This window comes from Petromyzon marinus, chromosome 23 (assembly GCF_048934315.1).
Source record: "Petromyzon marinus isolate PM22_M1 ecotype Great Lakes invasive population chromosome 23, UKy_Petmar_22M1.pri1.0, whole genome shotgun sequence".
Classification (NCBI taxonomy): Eukaryota; Metazoa; Chordata; class Hyperoartia; order Petromyzontiformes; family Petromyzontidae; genus Petromyzon; species Petromyzon marinus.
In genome coordinates, this window is record NC_133689.1 from 8547237 (window position 1) to 8563410 (window position 16174).

At 44.1% G+C, this 16174-nt stretch overlaps 1 protein-coding gene across 3 annotated transcripts in view; it reads right to left on the reverse strand.

Annotated features, from left to right (window-relative positions):
- LOC116945266 (alpha-tocopherol transfer protein-like) overlaps nt 1-16174 on the reverse strand; it is a 36010-nt gene that overhangs the window by 2637 nt on the left and 17199 nt on the right. Inside the window, exons 1-7 of one of the 3 annotated variants that reach the window (XM_032959644.2) lie at nt 15935-16053; nt 13873-13985; nt 11184-11395; nt 8963-9093; nt 6385-6518; nt 5109-5302; nt 3475-3585 (exon numbers count right to left, since the gene is read on the reverse strand). In XM_032959644.2, coding sequence (XP_032815535.1) covers nt 3475-3585; nt 5109-5302; nt 6385-6518; nt 8963-9093; nt 11184-11378 — 765 coding nt within the window. In that variant the 5' untranslated portion in view covers nt 11379-11395; nt 13873-13985; nt 15935-16053. Of the gene's footprint in view, nt 1-3474; nt 3586-5108; nt 5303-6384; nt 6519-8962; nt 9094-11183; nt 11396-13872; nt 13990-15934; nt 16054-16174 lie in introns of those variants that run through there. The other 2 variants (XM_032959645.2, XM_032959646.2) reach the window with 2 other exon arrangements.

Genomic DNA, 16174 nt, shown 5'->3' on the forward strand with positions numbered 1-16174 from the left:
CCAAAACAACATTGCCAAAATAACATTGCCACAACATTGGCAAACTCTCATTGCCAAAATAGCATTGACAAAATATAATTGCCGTAACATTATATTATTGGTTCTTTCGGTAAAGTCACGTAGAAGGGAAACAATAAAATAATAAAAATATATTGTTTCCCTTCTACGTGACTTTACCGAAAGAACCAAGAAGATTAATCCCTGCAGTCACGAAAGCTTTAAATTGCCATAACATTGCGAAACTAACTCATTGCCACAATAACTCCTAAACCCATTACCAAGCTGCAGCGTGCACAAAATTCTTTGGCACGTGTTGTGTCGGGTACTGCAATATCCGACCGTGTCCGTCCAGTGCTCGCCGATTTAATATGTAATGAGGTTGCACTCATTACACACAAAGTGCTTGCCACAAATGAACTATGGCACCTTGCTGATCTCGTCAAGGAGTAAAAACTATCACGCAAACCCAGTCATCCTAGCAGTGCCGTTTGGGTAACCATCGAACAAAGATGGTCACTGCATCGCACACTTTCCAATGCGCTTCTAAGTCTGTCTGGAATGCTCTTCTTTCCAATGTCAGGAAGCCACTGGAATTATGGACTTTTAAATCTAGACTGAAAACACATTTCTTTCGAAATTATTGTGTTTAGTTTATCAATTCCCCGCACCTGCGATTAGCACGGTTAGCTACATACGGTGCGAAAAAATTCAACATACATACTCCCCTATACCCCTACCCTAACCAGGCCTCTAAATACAATGTCTGCCACGATCTCTGGTATCTGTATTAATGTATATTATTGATTTAAACTTCTTATATAACGTCTTTTCGGGTACTTAATATTTTTTCTGAAAATTTTGACCAAAGAATTACCCCTAGGAACGTAACCTTTATTTATATCATTGCGTCAAGAGTAAAACATGATTTACGTTGTTTCGCGTCTTCCAGCGACGTAGCCCTAACGTAAATAGAGGACTTACAGTGAGGGAAAAAAGTATTTGATCCCCTGCTGATTTTGTACGTTTGCCCACTGACAAAGAAATTGTCAGTCTATAATTTTAATGGTAGGTTTATTTGAACAGTGAGAGACAGAATAACAACAAAATCCAGAAAAACGCATGTCAAAAATGTTATAAATTGATTTGCATTTTAATGAGGGAAATAAGTATTTGACCCCTCTGCCAAACATGACTTAGTACTTGGTGGCAAAACCCTTGTTGGAAATCACAGAGGTCAGATGTTTCTTGTAGTTGGCCACCAGGTTTGCACACATCTCAGGAGGGATTTTGTCCCACTCCACTTAGCAGATCTTCTTCAAGTCATTAAGATTTCGAGGCTGACGTTTGGCAACTCGAACCTTCAGCTCCCTCCACAGATTTTCTATGGGATTAAGGTCTGGAGACTGGCTAGGCCACTCCAGGACCTTAATGTGCTTCTTCTTGAGCCACTCCTTTGTTGCCTTGGTCGTGTCTTTTGGGTCATTGTCATGCTGGACTACCCATCCAAGACCCATTTTCAATGCCCTGGCTGAGGGAAGGAGGTTCTCACCCAAGATTTGACGGTACATGGCCCCGTCCATCGTCCCTTTGATGCGGTGAAGTTGTCCTGTCCCCTTAGCAGAAAAACACCCCCAAAGCATGTTTCCACCTCCATGTTTGACGGTGGGGATGGTGTTCTTGGGGTCATAGGCAGCATTCCTCCTCCAAACACGGCGAGTTGAGTTGATGCCAAAGAGCTTCATTTTGGTCTCATCTGACCACAACACTTTCACCCAGTTGTCCTCTGAATCATTCAGATGTTCATTGGCAAACTTCAGACGGGCATGTATATGTGCTTTCTCGAGCAGGGGGACCTTGCGGGCGCTGCAGGATTTCAGTCCTTCATGGCGTAGTGTGTTACCAATTATTTTCTTGGTGACTATGGTCCAAGCTGCCTTGAGATCATTGACAAGATCCTCCCGTGTAGTTAAGGGCTGATTCCTCACCGTTCTCATGATCATTGCAACTCCACGAGGTGAGATCTTGCATGGAGCCCCAGGCCGAGGGAGATTGACAGTTATTTTGTGTTTCTTCCATTTGCGAATAATCGCACCAACTGTTGTCACCTTCTTACCAAGCTGCTTGGCAATGGTCTTGTAGCCCATTCCAGCCTTGTGTAGGTCTACAATCTTGTACTTGACATCCTTGGAGAGCTCTTTGGTCTTGGCCATGGTGGAGAGTTTGGAATCTGATTGATTGATTGCTTCTGTGGACAGGTGCCTTTTATACAGGTAACAAGCTGAGATTAGGAGCACTCCCTTTAAGAGTGTGCTCCTAATCTCAGCTCGTTACCTGTATAAAAGACACCTGGGAGCCAGAAATCTTTCTGATTGAGAGGGGGTGAAATACTTATTTCCATACTCTTTGGTTATATTGGGTAAAGTCACGTAGGTGAAAATAAAATAACAAAAAATCACGACGTTTCGGCCACAACACAAGCGGCCTTCATCAGGTGAAGGGACGAGCCTGTCTGGAGGACAGCGCTGGAGTGGAAATCTAGAATACTTATTTCCCTCATTAAAATGAAAATCAATTTATAACATATTTGACATGCGTTTTTCTGGATTGTTTTGTTGTTATTCTGTCTCTCACTGTTCATATAAACCTACCATTAAAATTATGGACTGGTCATTTCTTTGTCAGTGGGCAAACGTACAAAATCAGCAGGGGATCAAATACTTTTTCCCTCACTGTACCCTATTTGGAAGGCTGGCAATCACTATGACTGGGTGTTTATACAACAAACACCCAAATGTATAAAGTCTTCTAAAAGGCTCTTTGAGGCTTTTCTGACCCGCCCCTCCTGGACATCTATGAACGAAGAGCTTCATAGCTCATCAGATTTCTCCAGGATAAATAAAGATTTAGATTTTCTGCATAACAACATTTTTTTAAGTTCCACCCACAACGACCATACACTGCAGCCACGTAACAATGCATTGAGTCAACGATAACAATTAAATATCACACCCGGGATACAAGCATCATGTTGCGTGTTTAACAAATTATTTTCCAATCATACATGTGCATGCAACTATTTCACATGACCCATATGCTGCAACGGTAGAGAAAGAATGTAATCTGGCTGCCACCTGATGATGACAGTTGTAATTACTGGCGAAACGTCGCACTCAGATTGTAAATGTTGTGGCTTTGCTCTGCAACACACACCGGTGTGCTGTACTCGTGACGACTTGCCATGTTCTGTTTACGTGGCAAACCTTACCGATTGGCTGTGTCGGGCGGTGGCGGGTTTAACGACACATTTATACTCACGCGATCTAACCCCAAAAAAACCCTGTATTATTAAAGAATGTATTGCCGAGTTACGACCCTGAATCAAGACAAATAAATCGTGAAGGCAAATCATTATACGCTTGATATAGTGGTTATTTATGTACATGTGTATTGTAGGGCAGTTAACACTGAACGAACCCTCTTCTGGAGTTTTTCCTTCAAGAAGGGCTTCACAATGGCAAAGATGGCTTTCATGATGATCGGTTCATTGAAAATGTTGACGGCTTTCACCCTCACGGGAAACGCATCCTGAAATAGAAACGGGCGAAAAAAGAAACCTGTCAGATGTAAACGTGCAGCCACTCCCCCGCCCCCATATCCCCCGTTCCTCCCCTGCGTTTGGTTCATTACTTTACTCCCGTTTGCCTCTGTACGTCGCGCTAGGCATCACACCCCCCCCCCCCACTAACGATACATCCCTCCAACTTGCTCCCCACCAGACGTACTCTCAATCAAGACACTCTCACAGATTACCACCCCATGAGTCACCCAACCTCCGCATCACACACCACACCTCTTACAGCCTCGCTTGCCTCCCCCCACAACACTCATATCAAAGCATCACCTGTCCACTGTGTCTCTTCCTACACGTTTACCCCCATGTGGAATCCTAACTCTATTATGCTCCAACTTTGTGTTCCCCCACGCAACCCAATCTGAGTGTACGCTGTGCATTCGACTCGTTATTTTTCCCCTTTCAATAAAAGACTTCTGGGAAAACATTTAAACGTGAGGCCCAGTAATTGCCTCCTTGCGCCACTGCTGGACATCTGTGAAAAAGAGCTTTATAGGTAATCGAATTCCTCCAGTATAAATAAATATTCTGATTAGAGGAAACTCTAAAAAGTGTATTTTGGCCTCGTTTTCCACGCTGGCCAGACATATTGTAAGAGGTGGGAGCATCCACACTTGAACTCACCGCACGTGACCTGACAATTCTCCAACTGTGGTGTACCCATCATCTATACTGTTGGGTGGAGGAATTTGCTCGAAATGCGCCCATTGTTTCAACTGCCTGTGCCGAGAGAATGAACCGCTGCCCTCCGTCAGGTCAAGTCAATTTTATTTTTGCTTGCACACGCGGTGCCCTTCTGGCACAAAAGGTGCCACTCAAAGTGCCATCACATTCACACTCTAATTGCCAACTGACCAGAGTGTCCAAGTATGGTCAAATAATCCCCACGACCCACCTGGGTTATGGGGGGCTATCAGGGCACCACGAAGGGGAGATGTTAAATACCTCGCCTGGTGTGCAGGAGGTTGTGGGTTCGATCTTGACCATGACGCCTGTTGAATATTTGGAGTTTGCGTGTCTCTCTCTACCCATGGCCGCGTGGATTTTTCTTCGGGTCGTACGGTTTTTCCCTCCACATTTAGAAAACATGCGTTTAGAGTATGTGGCTGCTATAAATTCCCACGTGATAAGCCACTTCGTTGAGCTATCATTTGTGGCCAGATCGCTTCTGAAAAAGAGCTATGAAGCTCAGTGGGCCTTACCTAATAAAATAAATAAAAAATAGTTTAGTTCAGCTGCAGTGGATTGACAAAGGGGCTCTACTTGTCCACGTACATGCCGCATACAAGACGTGCCGCCTTCTTCTTCTTCTTCGTCTTCTTCTCTATATTGACGAATAGCAACAACTCTACGTTGAGGCGGTCGAGCCAGACCATTGTGTCAGGAGCACCGGAGCTCCGAGAGAGAGAGAGAAAGAGAAAGAGAGGGAGGCGACTACGACACGACCTGAGACCGAGACGGGCGGCGTGGAACCGACCTGCAGCACGGTGGCGACGCGGCGCACGAACGCGGGCCCCAGGTGCGAGGCGTGGGCCAGGCCCAGGCCGGCATAGTCGGCCAGCACCACCAGGCCGCACACCTGCGTCTCCTCCTGGCGCACCAGCATCTCCAGGGTCATGTAGAGCACGCGCAGCATGTCCGTGGCCGGCGCCACCGCCGGGTTCCACAAACCTGCGTTTGTCGGGCCCAAGCGCGGCAGCCCCCCCCCCTCTGTCAGCACTCTGCTCAAGCTGACGCTGCCATGACGCCGTATTTAAAGAGGCTCCAGTCCTTGAACTTTCCGCAAGACCCGCAGCGTCTGTGTGGCGCGCTTCCGCAACGGCATCCCAGGGTGCCCTACGGTCAACAAGACTCCCGACAATAACATCTATCTAGCAATCAAATCCAGCTCGAGGATAAGCTTATGTAAAACCGATTTGTCTCACTTGAAAGGTGCGACTGTGCCTGCGTTCCTGACATAAGCTGGTGACAGACTAACAGAGGCAGGGAACGTAACGACTTAAGGCCCTTGTCCCCTCCTGATTTTAAACGAATCGCAACCTAAAGACTTTTGACTCTCGCCTTGATTCAGGCTCAATTGGAACACAACTTTTAATTCTAAAGCTAACCATAGTGCAAGCATTCATTCTTGCCCTAACCGTATACTTAACTATAGTTTTAACCAGAGTCCCAACACAGAATAGAACACGGGTCTTAATCATAGGCATAACTATTTACCTAACACAAGCTTTAATCGTAATACAAAAGCAAAACCTAAGCCTTCATATCCTATCCATAACCAAATGCATGCCATGCTGCAATATAGCAGCATGGAAATGCATGAAATGGCAATGGCATGGGGAGGCCTTCATCCATCAGTGGTTAGAACGTGGCTAATGATGATGATTATGACACAGCCCCCATTTCGGATTGGCTCACATCACTCAATGCTAGGACTTCTCAGCCTCCAGTTCTCACAACCGACAAAAGGTGCTGGTTTCGCTTTAACAAATCATCAGCTGCGGACATGTAACGGTCTAGTTTGCATTTAAATTAACATTGGCATAACGTAGTCGGTTGCGTGGGAAGACTGACATTAGACAAACCCTGCTCTATACCAAGACCAACCCAGAGTCTGGGGTTTCTCAATCAAATGAAAAGTCATAATCGACATCAACATTTTGCATGCAAGTTGAACTGTGCGACCAAGTGTTTTCTCTGGTGGGTTAAGCAATGCAACTCTCATCACGGGGCTGTGTGCAGCCCTCACACACCAGGCCGCAGGACGATGATCCTCCGGCCCTGCGCGTCCGGCTGTGGCAGCGCCGTCACCACGCCAGCTTCCAAGACGTGGCGCACGCTCGATGGGTAGAAGTTGACGAACACGTCCGGCCAAACGCGCCGACACCTTCCCAAGGAAAAATTGGCAATCAAAAACAAAGATCCCCCGTATAGGGCCTCAACGGATTTTTGGGGCAAGTGCTGTTAGCGAGTGGCACCTATGAAGCACGGCACGGCAAAAGAGGGGGTGGGTGGCCAACACCACGCCCGCCTACCTTTGTCTCCCCAGTGGTGATGTTTACACAACCAGGTGCTCATTTGAGGCTGAGTCGACCTAGGGGAGGTACATAACCGGTTCTGATCATCGTCACTGGTGTTGGCCCTGAGCGAGAATCGAACTTGGGTCGCTGGGCTCGTAGCACAGTGTGCTTAACACTACACGACCACTTCCCCAAAAACGACAATCACCACCACTATCACCACCACCATCTCCTAAAGCCTTCGACGCGAGTGTAATTTCGCTTAAAAGAAAACACAACTCAAAACACAAATAGCTCTTATCTACCAGATAATTAATTATTCTAGGCTGCGTATCCCATGCTATCCAACACAGACAGCCAGGCACAGCTCAGTACACCTTTACGTGACGAAACTATGTTTTAGTTCATCAATAGTAATGTCACTAAAGCGTGCTATGGCGGTCCAGATAGTATTTTTTTCTCACTAACAAAGCTTTTCACATTTGCATTGAATCTTATTACATGTGATTAAGTACATGCAAAAGTTAATGGGGTTTGACTTTGCTAGGTAGCTCAGGGAGTGAAGCTACACAGCTTGGAATTCTTGGGGTTGAATCCCACTCTCCTACTCAAAGAAAAAGTAATGTTTTCACAGGACACATTAATGACCAGCGACCTCACCACCACCACCACAGCCCTGTTTCCACCTTCCACAGAAACAATGAGCAGCACTTACCTGGGTCCACACAAAGCACAGATGATGTGGATGCTTAATGCACAAGTGCAAAATAAGAAACTCCTGTTGGCGAACTGCAGCTATGAGCATGCAACTTCACACTGCACCAAATATAATGTGATGGGGTGGGTACATCTGCAACTCACCAACTCTCAGAAAGCTCAATTACTTAGAACTGAATCTGTAATCGTTAGTTGTTCTTCATTGGCCATAGGAAATCATCATATAATGGTCTCAGCCTAGTAACCAAATCCTGCATATAACGTCACATTGTGTAAATTGTGTTTGTTCATCTCAAGTGTTCTAGTGCAGTTCCTGTGGACGTTTGCATACACACAAACACTTGTGCACGTTTGATAGCGTAGGGCAAATCACCCCGCGTACAGCATGAACAGTACAACCCTGTTTGCTATAAGGGGTCGTCCATAAATGACGTCACGCACCTGGGGGGGGGGGGAGGGTCAGACATTTGTGACGATGTGTGACGAGGCGGGGGGGGGGGTTGAGAAATGTGACGTCACATCAAAATGCGCAACTTTAAATAAATATAGACAACACGTTCTACTTAATTAAATACACATTTTAATAAATGTTTTTCTCCTACAACATCAGAGTGACGCGCCACATTAAATACGCACTACAATGACATTTATGGACGGTCCCTAAGAAAAGCCTATGTTTAAAAACACTGGCAATGATCTGTTGCGTTTTCCTCTAAGGGTTGTGCTCCTCAGCAAGGCCTTTCTTGTCTGTTGTGAATAGTGTTTTTTAAAATGATTCATGCATAGCACTTTATTATTTTTTTATTTTTTAATGCAAGTGATATATAAATCAAAACGTACAAGTGGCTGAAATTAACTTATTTACATGATGTGGCCTATGTAGAAGACACAGATGTGGATCAATCATTGGTGAAAATGACTTTGTTAATGACATAGATACTCCATGCACTTTGTGTCTATGGGTGCATGTGTGTATCTTGTATGTATTGTTTCAATCGTTTTATGATTAAAACAAATTAGTGCACAATGAAGGCAGTTTATGAGATCAAGTTGAAACACTGGTCAATACATATCATTATATTCATAAGGGTTACTTATGGTGCTTAATTATTTGTTAATTTCAAAAGGTAAAGCCCTTCAATTGCTTGCTCATGCCACTGCAAGCAGAAGGTACCCCAATAGAGGCAGCTTTAGAGAGTAAAGTCTCCTCTTCCACGCTGACACGACAAATTGCAAGAGATGGGAATACCCAGATCGTATCCTAGCAGACGCAACTCGGCATTGATTGAATGGTGTAACACATTTACATACTGCTAGCTGGGCAGAGGTGCCGGGACGATTGAATAAACTTTCCCTTCACTTCAACTGGGAGTTTAACGTGGCGACCTCTGGATTGTAAGTCGAGTGTGTTCAATATTTGTATTCTATTATGGCAGCTTCACTTGGAATCGTATTTGACATTAACTTTCGGTGATTTTTTTACTTTCAATAAACACATTGGTATGTGCGTCTTCCAAAGACACGTTCTCTATGGGCTGCGTTGGGACGTACGGATGAAATGTGCCGTACAAATGCAACTTATTTTTTGTATTACTTATAGTAGTTGTCGATGAGAAGCAAGGCCTTGTCATAGTCGAACTTGCGAGCTCGGAGAAAACGAAGGAGAAACCCGTCATCGGTGGGGGCAGGAATCTCTGGATGTTCCTTGAGCATATCACGCAAGGCCTGCACACACACACACACAGAATCATCAGGATATGTATTTATCCTGGAGAAATCCGATGAGCTATGAAGCTCTTTTCCACTGATGTCCAGTAGGGGCGAGTGAGAAAGTTACAGGAAATAATATAAACATCGATCGGAGTGCAAGGTATCAGAAAAATAAGCAAATCAGTCAAAATAAATACGTAAATAAGATAAAGATATGTAAGTTCAAATTGCACAAGTACAGCAATTTCAAAGCTTGGGCAAGGCAGCAAAGCAACAGCAAAAACAGTGCCAGATCACACCAAGAAAATGCAGTCCCTCACTAAAATTGACCTATCGATACATGGGTAAGGACGAAAGTTACAATTAACATTGGCAAATGCAGTTGTGTGCAGCACTAATCTTCCGCTTCAAGATATTTTATTTTCATGTTTAATGATGTCATGGCACTTTGGGTGGTAGATTTGTGCCAGAAAGGCGTTGCACGTACGCCAAAAACAAACTGACTTCACTTGACTATTGCGTCAAATAATATAGAGAAAACTTAAATTGCTCTCACAGAAGCTCATCGTAACTTCAACTATACCATCCCAAGTGTTTTATCCGAACAATGGTAAATAACTGGAGAATAACCCACTGGGCTGTTCGTAGAAGAGCGTGTGAAAACTGGTCACAAGGCGGAAAAGTGCCCATGCATTGTTTTTACCATATCACATTGTTTTTACGATGTGGCATTGTTTTTACCATGTGGTACTGTCAAACAAACACCGTGACAGGTGTTGCAACAAAACCTTGGCCGCGATGTCACATGTACCACCACATTACATTGGCAATTAACGCAGGAAGCCGATACAAATTCTGTGAGCCCACTTAAACAAGGTTGGTTGTTCACATGACATAATTTCACCGAGAAGTGTAGAAATTAAGTAATTTGGTCACTACTTTATATACCTCTACAATACTTCTTAAAACTGTGCTCTCGACTTAGAAACCAAAAATATATATTTATTACATATCCCAACAGCCACACAATATTATGTGAGTACATAATTTTAACAGCATTGGTGGAACACAAGCAAACTCTGGACTGATTGTGTCATTCAGTATATCATCAGCGGTCAGGCTTGCGTGCATCAATGCTGATGAACTGCCAGATGTTTATAGGCCCGGGCGCTCTGTTATATACGGGTCCTATTTCGACGCAAAACGACATAATATATAACACAACGTAACGGTTATTGTCGTTGTGGACTATCGGTTTAATCCTTTCCCGTTTTGATCACGTTCGTTTACGTCATCGGAATGTAATTGATTCCGAACAGAAACAGAATCGGAAAAGACCATGCGGGAGGGCGTGTGCCGCAGTTTGGCCCCAGCTATCAGAGTGTGGTCGTTCTCGCTACATTTCTCTGCAGTAAGTACAGCACAATGCGTTTAAATACAGCAGCGCTACGCCTCTCTAAATAAATCAACGTTAACCGCTTGTGGGTTCCGAGACTCTGCAGCGAACGGGACCCACCCGGCAGTTTGCAGACGTCTTGGAACGGGAAAGAATCAGTTAAGACAAACAAATATTTGCCGTGTGCCAATTGCATTTATTTATCTACGTGGGAAAGGCACAGAGAGCATCAGGTAATATTTCTGGAGGTTCTTGCTTTGAGACATTTGGAGAAACAATCCATTATATTTTGGAAAGGAACCAGAGTGTCTGGAAAACTTATTTTAATTCTTAGATGGTTACACATTCATAACGGGCATTTTTTTTTCCAGCCCTTTGTTAAATCACTGTTGGATGAAGGCCTTTCCATGCATTTTTGATCGTGGAAATTGTCTGACCATATTTTACCACACTGGTCAATGCGGGTTGGTTGAAACCCCCAAGACCTCGTCACGGATGTTAGCCGTGTCTGAGCTCAGGTCACTGGTGTCCTGTATGTATGTTGAAATTCTTTCGCATCATACGTAGCCAACTGTGCTAATCGGAGGTGCGGTTATAGCTCCGTGTGCCAACCACTGCACCGCCACTCCACATCCACATTCATGAAATCCACTAACAAAAATAATGAATGAATGAACACAATAAAGGAATGAATGGGAGAGATTCACACCTGAATGTCCCGGAGGCGCCATTCGGGCTTCTCCTGCAGCTCCTGCCTGGCCACCTCCACCAGATGAGGGGAGAGGCGGCACACGTAGGTGCCCTCCGTACTGGGGTCTCCCACTCCGACGGGGCCCAGCTCCGTGAGCCCCATGCCGTCTTCCATTGCCTCCATTCTCCCCGTGCCCGTCCTATAGCAGGACATTGCGAGCGATTCCGGGGCTGCATTCAACATGTGGGGGAGATTGCAGGGGTCGGGAGGTTAAAAATGGCATCAGAATTGGTACACGGTGCGCTAAGTGGCATTCACCTTCATTAATGTCACCAACTTATCCAGGAAAGCCTCATTGAGCGTCAATATTTTTTTTAGGGAGAGTTCATTATTGAGATGTTTGGTCAATACTATTAACGGATAATCTGATTGTGGGAGGAAAGCAAAATATTGAGAGAAAACCCACGCATACGTGGGAATAACACTCCGAGGTCTGCAAATATGGGTTAATAGGCCATTATCTATACTGCCATCTCCTGACCATCTGGCAGCCCAGTAGATTTGGGAATTTTACAAATTTAAGCATTCCATGAACCCTTATCTCCGCACTGAATTGGGAATGAGCCACCATGCCTGGCAGTCACAAGTCAGTGATGATGCCCTACTGGATATCTGTGAAAAAGAGCTTCATAGCTCGAGGCTAAATAATGATTCTAAAATTCCACACTCCTGTGTTGGGATCAGGACGATAGGATAAGTCTCTCCAGAGAACCACCACTGATGACTTCCCAGAAAATCGTGCTTATTTTATTTATCCTTGACGAATAGTAGAGTCATTTTGACTAGGATTTGAACTCAAATGTTCCAATGGTGGGTCAAGGACTTTAACCAGATCTAACAGCTTGATATATAGAAATCACGTGCTATGCGTAATTTCCTGCCGAAGATTATGCCTCTTGTTTATTCACATTCATATTAAAATAAAGCAATAACACATTTAATTATATAAAATAACTTACAATACCTAATGCTGTTAAAGCCTGGTCAGTATTATATGTAAGAAAACGATCCTTGAATGCCTAAAGTGGTAACATGTTACCCTTATAATTCCGTACATTAAGAGTGTAAAGAATTTCAACTGTGCATTATAAACACTATGCACATAATCCCAGCATGTGTGCACATGAACCTGAGTTTGTCAGTACAACAACTGCCGATCAATCGACCAGTGGCAGCAAAACCTCTAGTCGTAAGAACAATGGACACATTAGCCCATTCAGATCCATTAATAGCTGCCATTAGGCCTGATATAGCTATCCACAGGTCAACAATGTCTAATGGGTACACAGTGCTCTAAGTGGTACAAAGGGAAATTTAAGGCTGAGAATCATCGTCTCATTGTCTGAGCTACATGTGCAGCTCTTACTCCATTCAATCATTTATGATTATTACTGTGCGGGTCCAAATTCTTATTTTACCCTATTCTCTCCAGAAAATCTGGAAGTGAATACTGCTTGGGTTTACCATGCGCTGTGGCGAAGTGGATGATGCACAAATCATGGCTACAATAACGCTGTACGTTTGTGTCACGTGTAAAGGCATGACGTTACTGCTTCAGGGAACATATACCAGTTAAAAATACAGCACTGTAATAACAGAGATATTTACTGTCACTGACAAAACTTCCATGAGATTGATTGTTGCTGTATGAAAAGCATCAGTCATCCACATCATTATTTTCCAGTCGAATTTAGACACATTATAAACGTCATTTTCCGAGGAAGAATGACAGCGGAAAACCTGTTATTATGAAGCTCGTATTAACTTTTGTAACCGTATAATTTAACAATTTAAAATCTGAATATGCACGTATTAAGGGATTAATTATTCAACATTTGCCCTTCTTGCACACGGTAAAACTGCCCATTCATGTCTGGTAATGATAGCACAGTAACTGGATTCAACTAAATATCAACCGTATTTCAAATTGCATGCAATAAAGTTCACCTAACCAACGGTGTACATGCCAGTTTAAGAATTACCATTCAGTTTAACACGTAGGCTTTCGCGACCAATATTATTCATAATAAAGGTGTTTGGGTTATATCGAGTTATTTATAAATGCGTCGTAACCCTCCACCACCCAACACGCCCATTCAGCAAAAAAAGTGTCACGTTGACAAAAGACAAATAGTTCACTTTAGCCCACCGGTGTGTTGAAGAGTGAATCCACAACATTTACAATTTTTTGGGCAATTCGCCCAATGATGCTGGATGTAATTACTAGCGAAACGTCGTAAAGTAGTGAACTATTTGTCTTTTGTCAACGTGACACTTTTTTGCTGATTGGCCGTGTCGGGTGGTGGAGGGTTACGACACATTTATAAATAACGCGATCTAACCCAAAACCTTTATTATGAATTACCATTCAAGTTAGTCTGAACCATCAGAGCAAAATGTACGCAACAAATTTTTAAATCATGCCAGGAGCACATTTGTTTAGACACGTGGATCAAACTTGGAACATGACAGCATACAAGCCGCGCCATACTAACAACTGAACATTATTGATCTTCTGCCAGGGTGAGGATGGGAAAGCCCTGCGAGTTATAACGGGACTGACTTTTTTCAACTCATTGATAAATCATGCTCAACAAGCAGTCGACCTTTTCATGTTTGTCGATCACTCCCGAGTGACATCAGTTACCTTATTTACATGTCAACTGCGTGCATCCGCCAATGCCTTGATGTGAAGGTCACCACCAAGTTGAATTCCCGTTTTCAGGCCTTCAGCAAGTGCGTTCATCCACCAGTTGCCAGCTCACTCGTGAAAAGAAAAGAAAGCAAGGTAAATGATGTGGGATCTCTCCAAGAACAATGTGCAGAAAAATTACTCACAAAAGCATTGGTAAAGCAGTTCAAGTATGATTCTCCTTAATAGAGGTCGTTGGGTTAGAGTGCGTCACTAGTAAGGTGTATCACAATTAGTAAGGTTGGCCACTGTACACAATTGAGATGGAGGCATTCCATTAATTGACTGCCACTCTTTATTAAGGACGTATACGTGTGACGGTCAGCAAAAGAGTTTCAGTGGCTCATGCTACGAGTTCAAATCCTGTTTGCAGATCCATTATTTGAATGCCAATTTGTGAGGAAGCCATCAGTGGTTGTCCTATGAACAGCCTGGCACCCGACCACAGGAATGTGGAATTGCAACCACTGGTTCAGGGCTGTAAACAGGAGATGAGCACCGCTTATAGGCCCATTTGAGCAGGAAATCACTTTGTATTTAATAATAATTTTAATGTATAAAGCGCCCTTAAACAATCGTTCTCACTCGCACTACGATCTATGGCTTTGTAGATGAGAGCAAGGACGTAATTATAATATATATTGGGGGAGACATCCCCCCCCCCCCAAAATTAAAATATGCTCAAAATGTCCCCCCCCAATATATTTCTAAAAAATAGATTTCTGTTTATATGATTGTGGTTATGGTGGTACTTTATCAATCCCGAATCTCTGCCATTACATACAATGAAACAAGAAAAGGTAAAAAAACAGAGCAATGTAATACAATACACCATTAGACATTGTTGTAAAAAATAAGTCCATCCTATGTGTTAGTGAATTTTTTAAATATTTTAGGCAGGAAATTCGTTTTCAAATTTAGATTTTTTTTCTGGGGGGGGGGGACCCCCAGACGCCCTGGAAGATTTGGTCCCCCCAAATGTTGACTTCATGGCTACGGCCTTGGATGACAGTATACTTCATACATCATATCAACGATGAGAATCACGTCCTATTGTTTTATAATAAATTAAGATATGTTTACCCGTCAAAGCATCACAGAGTCTCGTGATGCTTCTATCAGGAGGGTTTTGCGAAGTTTTCGTAGCGAGGGGGTGGTCATTTATATCTATATTCCAATTGAGTAGTTTATGGGTAATTTTTCGATTTGTTTTTACAAAATGCATGTATTTAAACGTGCCAATATTAAAGGATAAATAACAGTATTGTCCGTGAGATTATAACAGCACACAGAATTAGATACTACAATCCAGAAGAGTATTCCACATATAACCCTGATGTCTGTTTACATATTAGTACAAGTCAGCCTATTTTTACGTTACTTCAAATTGTCTTGTTATTTTTGATGACCATTGTCACTCTTGCAAAATAAGACTTAGCCTGATATCTTGAGCACTCAACTTGGTTAAACAAATTAAACTTGGAACTTGAAACGAGCTAGCACTGTTGTGTTGGGCGCGCCTGTTATGGGGAGCGGTGGCGCAGTGATTAGCGCAGTGAGCTGCGAACCCAGGCGATCCCAAGTTCGATTCCAGCTCACGACCAATATCGGTGACGGCGAATTATTTATGAACCGGTCCCGGGCTTCCCCTAGATCGACTCGGCCTTCAACGAGTACCTTGTGCGGTGTATAAACATCACGACTAGGGAGCCAAAGGCGGCCGGGAATAGTGCTGACAAACAGCACTTGCCCTGACAGCATGTTAAAGGCTACACGGACGGGGGCTCTTTGTAGTTGTTAAATGACGCTGATAACGCAACCAAGCCACGGGGAACTCGCAACCCAAACGGGCCGGGCCTGTTACGAAATCTCGTGGGCACGCCGCCTACGAGGAAGAGACGGAGAGTAGGCGACGCGAGGTGCCGCAGATTAAAATAAGAAGAGGAGGAGCAGCAGCATCAACAACAACACGCCGCGCAGGGCTGTAACGACGAATGGTGAATGATTGACAGCTCACAGAGAGAAGCGCCGGCAGACGCGCCGCTCCCCCACCACCACCACAGTTGCCGCTTCCGCCTACACACGTGACGTCACGTCGAGAGGCACCGGGGGGATGACGTCACATCGAGAGGCACGAGGGGACGAGAGATTGCGGGGGGGGGGGTTGGGGGTGACGTCACGGCGGGGACGACACTCCCGAGAGCCACGGGGGAAGAGATTGCGAGGGTGACATGACGCTTAGAGCTCGGGGTTGACG